General features: G+C 47.3%; 1 protein-coding gene across 1 annotated transcript; it reads left to right on the top strand.

Annotated features, from left to right (window-relative positions):
• The first annotated feature begins 605 nt into the window (after positions 1 to 605).
• On the top strand, positions 606 to 4,011 carry LOC125514722 (pectinesterase-like). Its single transcript, XM_048680075.1, has 2 exons — positions 606 to 1,652; positions 3,015 to 4,011. Exons 1-2 carry the CDS (start codon positions 665 to 667, stop codon positions 3,713 to 3,715), a joined length of 1,689 nt encoding a protein of 562 aa, XP_048536032.1. The 5' UTR covers positions 606 to 664; the 3' UTR covers positions 3,716 to 4,011.
• The last annotated feature ends 4,391 nt before the right edge of the window (positions 4,012 to 8,402 follow it).

Below are 8,402 nucleotides of genomic sequence, written 5' to 3' on the forward strand. Positions count from 1 at the left end.
TGCTTCCGTTTAAATAAATAAATAAAATGAAATTGTCCTTTTTCACATAAATCTATCTGTAGAGTAGAATATACTACATAGTTAATCGTTGGGGCAAATATTTTGCCTCCATTTCAATAAAATGAAAAGAAATGGAAGCATCTTACATTTTTGCATAAATCTATTTGCCAAGTAACAATACTACAATGTTACACATATAAATAAGGTTTTATACTAAGCACACAAGTCAGGGCAACCGCGAGCTCTGGCAAAAAAATAAAATAGGTCAACCCAAGCCGTTTAACTTTGACCAATAGAACAAGCCGAGAGATCGCCATTTGAATCCGGCCAAACCAACCCAAAACACAATCGATTATTGCCTTGTCCTCTACCCAAACATGTGCGTCCATGGTCCATATGGCCAGCCTCTCCACTCTCCAGCCCAAGCGTGCTCGGCCTAGACGCACACTCGCCGCCCACTTGCATTCTGTCCACGCGCTTTTTCGAGGCGCAAAAAGCTCTCACACTTCTCACTCGAGCTCACCAAAATCTGATCCTAAAGACCAGTAGATCACCGTGAAGCGCTGCTCATCTTCACCTATAAAAATGACCACTGACCAGTGCCTATCGATCACCAAAACACACGCAGAAAACATATGCCACATAGTTCAGCTAGCTAGCTACCATGGCGGTCTACTATGGCAGCGCCCTCTCGGCCGTCCTGCTGCTCTCCTTGTTGATTTTCGCCCTCTGCGACGACGCGACACCGTCCACGCCGGTGTCACCGTCCACGGCGTGCAACGACACGACGGACCCCACGTTCTGCCGGACCGTGCTGCCGCCGCACGGCACGAGCGACCTCTACACCTACGGCCGCTTCTCCGTCGCCAAGTCCCTCGCCAGCGCCAACAAGTTTGTCGCCCTCGTCGACCACTACCTGTCCCGCCACCGCCACCTCTCACGCAGCGCGATCGGCGCGCTGCAGGACTGCAAGCTCCTCTCCGAGCTCAACGTCGACTTCCTCTCCGCCACCGGCACTGCGCTCAAGGGCACGGAGACGCTCCTCGACCCGCAGGCCGACGACGTACAGACGTTGCTCTCGGCGATCCTGACCAACCAGGAGACATGTCTCGACGGCCTTCAGGCCGCGTCGGGATCGTGGTCGGACCGTGGCGGCGGCCTCGCCGAGCCGATCTCCAACGGCACCAAGCTCTACAGTCTCTCGCTGTCACTCTTCACCAGGGCATGGGTGACCACGGCGAAGGCGCCCAAGGGCGCCAAGAAACCGCACCACGGCCACAAGAAGCCGCCGACGGCCCCGACGAACGTGAGGAGGGGGCTGTTCGACGCGAACGACGAGGAGATGGTCCGGAGAATGGCGATCGAGGGGCCCCAAGGGACAGTGGCGGTGAACAGGGCCGTGACGGTGGACCAGGGTGGCTCCGGGAACTACACGACGGTCGGGGATGCCGTGGCGGCCGCGCCCACCAACCTCAACGGCAGCGCCGGGTACTACGTGATATACGTGCTCGCGGGCGTGTACGAGGAGAACGTGGAGGTGCCCAAGAAGATGAAGTACGTCATGATGATCGGCGATGGGATCGGACAGACGGTGATCACCGGCAACCGGAGCGTTGTCGATGGCTGGACCACTTTCCACTCGGCCACCGTTGGTAAGTGCACAATGCATATATGCATATGACACATTACTTTCTTGGTAAAAAGAAATGCAATCGTTGACAACGACAAGAGAAACACATCAAACACTTCAACCTGTCAAACCTTTTGGTCTTTTGTTCACGTCAATATTTTTTTACTCTCTTTTGGTCTTTTGGGTATAGAACATACTCCTACTTTTTACCTATATAGGAGGCCGGTGCTCTACATTTGCAGTGAGAAAAAAGGGGAAATAGGTATCTCAAAAAAAGAAGAAGAAGGGGGAAATAGGTTCAACATAAAAAAGAAGAAGGGGAAAATAGGTTGGTTACAAATTTTGGATTAGCTAGATAAGAGCAAGGTTCATCTATAATCTAATAGCGAACTCATATATAGTTAGTCTTAGTTGCATACTATGTCATTAATATGTGGCCCTTCTTTTTCTTTCACAAAGGGTGTTGGAGTCCGTGCTGCAACGGACTATAATCTTAAAACATGATTCTCTTATGTCTCTTCGAACTAAGCAAAAATATAAGTTATACATCGTATTCAGTTTTGTTCTTCTTGTTTTTAGGCACACTGAGCACAAAGTAAGTAATACGCACACGCACACACACATGCAACAATCGCTTTTGAAGAAAGAAAAATAGGAGGTCGGATGATTGAATTATTTACAATTGGCCAAAGTGATGTTTGCATGCATACCTAAATTAACTTTCACATTTCATCATGAAACTTTGCAAACATGCACTATACATCTATATTTACGTATGTATTTTTCAGGATTTTTGAAACTTATTCTTTTTTTTTGAAAATCGAGCTCCAATAGCAGTTTCACGAAAACAACAGCTCATGAAATCATCTTATGAATGGAGGAATTATGTAAAATCAAATTTCAAAAGGTTTGGATGATTTTCGGTTTAAGAATCTTAAAAAAAATCAGTTTAAGAATGGAGGGACTAGGTCGATGACCAAACAAGAGGCAAGCTGGTAACTAGTGGGCATTTGTGAGCTTTGCACTTCGAATAAAGGAAAATATAAAATGGGAGTGTCACTAGCTAGGCGTGCCCTCTGCTGGCAAATGGCTAGGGAGGATGAAACCTAAAAAACGTCGCTTTAATTTGGTCCCATGACACCGGTGCTGGCAATGGAGCGAATTAATGAGTCGGTCCGTGTCGGATCTCAATTTTGTCTCGTGTCTCGTCACATCATCATGCACTACCTAGTTGCGCCCGGAGAGCAAACATGCGCACACATATGCGGCACCTTCCGCTAACATGTCCACAAATTTGATTATAGTAGCACGGAAAATATAATATTTTGGTTTCAATAACTTAATTTTTTGTTATGAACTTAATGTGAATGTACGCATGTCACAGCTGTGCATGGGCAAGGATTCGTGGCGATGAACATGACGATCCGGAACACGGCCGGCCCGGCGAAGCACCAGGCGGTGGCGCTCCGGTCGAGCGCCGACCTGTCGACCTTCTACAGCTGCAGCTTCGAGGCGTACCAGGACACGCTCTACACGCACTCCCTCCGCCAGTTCTACCGCGGCTGCGAGGTGCACGGCACCGTGGACTACGTGTTCGGCAACGCCGCCGTCGTCTTCCAGGACTGCACCTTCTACTCCCGCCTCCCCATGCAGGGCCAGAGCAACACCGTCACGGCGCAGGGCCGCACCAACCCGGAGCAGAACACCGGCACCTCCATCCAGGGCTGCACCCTCCTCCCGTCCCCGGAGCTCGCGGCCAACGCCGCCTTTGACACGCGCACCTTCCTCGGCCGGCCGTGGAAGAACTACTCGCGCACGGTGGTCATGGAGTCGTACATCGGCGGCCTCGTCGACGCCACCGGGTGGATGCCGTGGTCCGGGGACTTCGCGCTCGACACGCTCTACTATGCCGAGTACAACAACTCCGGGCCGGGCGCCGACACCGGCCGTCGGGTCAGCTGGCCGGGCTACCACGTGCTAGGCGACGGCGCCGATGCCGGCAACTTTACCGTCGACAGTATGGTGCTCGGGGGCAACTGGCTGCCGCAGACCGGCGTGCCCTTCACCAGCGGATTGAAGTATTGACCCGTCAACTTATTATCATATATGCTTCAAACTGTAGACATATATTTACAGTAGGTAAATCACCTACTGTTTGTCCTAAAAAACTACAACATATTGATAATGTGGTCTGACTACTTAGGATTACTTATTATATGACTAGAGATGGAAGGACGAACGTAAGCAACAATAACAGGTACAGTAGTGTTGTGTGGATCTGCTAGCCGGCTACTTTTGCTACCTATAGATCTTTTGTATGCGTGTGTAACAATGAGATAAAGTTGTATTACATGGAAATCTAATTGTGGTTCACAGCCTAACATTTTGGTGCTTTTGTTGTTTGACCATCTTATTTTTTACAGTTTTGCTAAAGCACATCTAGATGTGTCATAAGTATTGCACATCTAAGTCCTATGTCATTGATCTTACATCGAGATTCGTGTGGATAATTCTTTTTTCTTTTTTTCTTTTTTTATGCTTGATTCACTCTCTTAGATGTGCAATAACTAGGGCACATCTAGATGTTCCCTAGACACACCCTATTTTTTATCTCACTTAACTCTGATTGTACCTATTACGTGAAGATCCACCCGAGTGAGGCAAGTCCTTCGTGAACGATGGCCATGACGGGTTAGACAATGTTGCTTCTCTGTGGACCCTTCGTGGCTGGAGCCCTCCATGGACTCGCGCATCCGTTACCCTTCGTGGGTTGAAGTCTCCATCAACGTGGACGTACGATAGCACCACCTATCGAAACCACGCAAAAAATCTTCGTGTCCCCATTGTGTTTGCCTTCACCAAACCCTTTCTTTTTTACTTACATGTGGAGTGTTCTACATTCCACTGCTATACTCTTAGACTTGCGTATGTAGGGTGTTACTTGACTTGTCATAATTGCTAAAATCTGCCTACAACTAAAATCGGAAAAATGATAGATTTTTATTTAATCAAGTAGTCTAATCATCCCCCTCTTGACATACTTTCGACCCTACAAGAGGTATCAGAGCTTTGGTCTTTGTTAGCCTTGATTTTCATTGCTTTGGTGATCATAGCCATGGTTTCACAACCTAGGAGGGTATGGCGTCTAGTGAGGGTAACTATCACCGAAGAGGTCCTTACTTTGATGGCACAAATTTTGCTAGTTGGAAGTACAAGATGAAAATGCATATTCTTGGTCATAACCCCGCCGTTTGGGATGTTGTTCGCACTGGCTTGCAAGGTGAATTCTTTGAGGACGATAGAGAACCGGATTGTGAAGCGACCGCGGAAGAATTAAAGATGCTGCAATACAATGCTCAATCTTGCAATATTCTTTTCAATGGATTGTGCCCCGAAGAATTCAACAAAATCAGCCGCCTTGAGAATGCAAAGGAAATTTGGGACACTTTGGTTGATATGTACCAAGGTGCCGAATCCATCAAGGAATCCAAGTTGGGTGTGCTTCAAAGTCAACTTGACAAATTCAAGATGAAAGATGGTGAAAGAGTCGCCAAAATGTACTCTAGGTATGCTCTCATCACAAATGAGATTGCCGGCTTAGGGAGTGAAGAGAGGACCGACAAGTTCATCATCAAGAAGATCCTTAGAGCCTTGGATGGAAAACATGATACTGTGTGCACATTGATCCAAATGATGCCCAATTACAAAGATCTGAAGCCCATGGAAGTCATTGATAGAATTGTTGCTCATAAGATGTCACTCAAGTATAAGGAAGAGCTGCACAACATGTCAAGTGGTGCTTACAAAGCTTCAAGTGATGATCCTACAACATCAAGTGACAAGCTAGTCTCCAATGAAGAATTGAGCTTAATGGTGAAAAACTTCTACAAGTTCTACAAGAGTAGAAGCAAAGATAGAAGCTCCAGGTTAAGGTCCTACAATATGAAAAGATCTTCCAGTCGTGATCGTAATTGCTACAATTTTGAAAGACCCAGACACTACTCCAATGAGTGTGCGACGCCCTACAAGAAAAGAGAAGACTCACCAAATAGGAGAAGTAGAAGAGATGAATCACCTCCAAGAGAGAGAAGGAGTAGAGATGATCATTATGAACGAAGACCCTCTCAAAGAAGCAATGATTTGGAAAGGAAAGATAAGTCATCAAAGAGCTACACAAGACGAAGACATCAAGCTCATGTTGGTGAATGGGTTTCCAGTTCCGACTCTGACAGCTACTCTGAGATAAGCTATCACTCTGACTCTGAATATACTCAAGATGAAGGTATTGCCGGACTTGCTCTAGTATCATCCAACGCCCATGATCTATTTTATTCACCAAATGAAGGAATTGAAAGATGCTTCATGGCTAAAGGCTCCAAGGTATCACACCCCGAGTATCTTGATTTCAATAGTCATGAAGATGATTTTCTAGGTGATTATATGTAACACCCCCGATGCGGCTATATCTCCCACGTGTCGAAGCACGACTTAGAGGCATAACCGCATTGAAGGCAATGTCGCAAGAGGGGTAATCTTTACACATCCCATGTACTGAATAAGAAAAGAGGTACATAGTTGGCTTACAATCGCCACTTCACAAAATATATGAATAAAGCATAACATCATCCAGATACAATCAAGGTCCGACTACGGAACCAAAATAAAGAAGACTACCCCTAATGCTACAGATCCCCGATCGCCCCAACTGGGTTCCACTACTGATCAACTGGAAACGAAACAACCAACGAACACGATCTTCATCAAGCTCCTCCTTGAGCTCGGTTGCGCCACCTGTGAAGGAAATATGCCCTAGAGGCAATAATAAAGTTATTATTTATTTCCTTATATCATGATAAAAGTTTATTATTCATGCTAGAATTGTATTAACCAGGAAACATAATACATGTGTGAATACATAGACAAACAGAGTGTCACTAGTATGCCTCTACTTGACTAGCTCGTTGATTAAAAATGATTATGTTTCCTAGCCATAGACATGAGTTGTCATTTGATTAACGGGATCACATCATTAGGAGAATGATGTGATTGACTTGACCCATTCCGTTAGCATAGCACTTGATTGTTTACTTTGTTGCTATTGCTTTCTTCATAACTTATACATGTTCCTATGACTATGAGATTATGCAACTCCCGTTTACCGGAGGAACACTTTGTGTGCTACCAAACGTCACAACATAACTGGGTGGTTATAAAGGTGCTCTACAGGTGTCTCTGAAGGTACTTGTTGGGTTGGCGTATTTCAAGATTAGGATTTGTCACTCCGATTGTCGGAGAGGTATCTCTGGGCCCTCTCGGTAATGCACATCACTCAAGCCTTGCAAGCATTGCAACTAATAAGTTAGTTGCGGGATGATGTATTACGGAACGAGTAAAGAGACTTGCCAGTAACGAGATTGAACTAGGTATTGAGATACCGACGATCGAATCTCGGGCAAGTAACATACCGATGACAAAGGGAACAACGTATGTTGTTATGCGGTCTGACCGATAAAGATCTTCGTAGAATATGTAGGAGCCAATATGAGCATCCAGGTTCCGCTATTGGTTATTGACCGGAGACGTGTCTCGGTCATGTCTACATAGTTCTCGAACCCATAGGGTCCGCACGCTTAAAGTTCGGTGACGATCGTAATTACGGTTTTTGTGTTTTGATGTACCGAAGGTTGTTCGGAGTCCCGGATGTGATCACAGACATGACGAGGAGTCTAGAAATGGTCGAGACATAAAGATTGATATATGAAAGCCTATATTTGGATATAGGAAACGTTCTGGGTGAAATCGGGATTTTACCGGAGCACCGGGGGGTTACCGGAACCCCCCTGGGGGTTAATGGGCCTACATGGGCCCTAAGGGAGAAGAGGAGGGCCGGCCAGTGCAGGCCACGCGCCCCCTCCCCCTAGTCCGAATAGGACAAGGATGGGTGGGCGCCCCCCTTTCCTCTTCCCCCCTTCCCCTTTCCTTCTCCAACAAGGCAAGAGGGGGGAGTCCTACTCCCGGTGGGAGTAGGACTCCTCCAGGCGCACCCCTAGGGCCGGCCGCACCTCCCCCTCTCCCTCCTTTATACACGGGGGCAAGGGGGCACCCCATGAGACACAAGTTGATCTTCGTGATCGTTCCTTAGCCGTGTGCGGTGCCCCCTTCCACCATATTCCACCTCGGTCATATTGTAGCGGTGCTTAGGTGAAGCCCTGCGTCGGTAGAATATCATCACCGTCATCATGCCGTCGTGCTGACGAAACTCTCCCTCAACACTCGGCTGGATCGGAGCTCGAGGGACGTCACCGAGTTGAACGTGTGCAGAACTCGAAGGTGCCGTACGTTCGGTACTTGGATTGGTCGGATCGGGAAGACGTACGACTACTTCCTCTACGTTGTGTCAACGCTTTCGTTGGCGGAATACGTGGGTACGTAGACAACACTCTCCCCTCTCGTTGCTATGCATCACCATGATCTTGCGTGTGCGTAGGAATTTTTTTGAAATTACTACGTTCCCAATAGTGGTATCAGAGCCAGGTTTTATGCGTTGATGTTATATGCACGAGTAGAACACAAGTGAGTTGTGGGCGATATAAGTCATACTGCTTACTAGCATGTCATACTTTGGTTCGGCGGTATTTTTGGATGAAGCGGCCCGGACCGACATTACGCGTACGCTTACGCGAGACTGGTTCTACCGACGTGCTTTGCACACAGGTGGCTGGCGGGTGTCAGTTTCTCCAACTTTAGTTGAATCGAGTGTGGCTACGCCCGG

This window comes from Triticum urartu, chromosome 1 (genome assembly GCF_003073215.2).
Source record: "Triticum urartu cultivar G1812 chromosome 1, Tu2.1, whole genome shotgun sequence".
NCBI classification, from domain to species: Eukaryota; Viridiplantae; Streptophyta; class Magnoliopsida; order Poales; family Poaceae; genus Triticum; species Triticum urartu.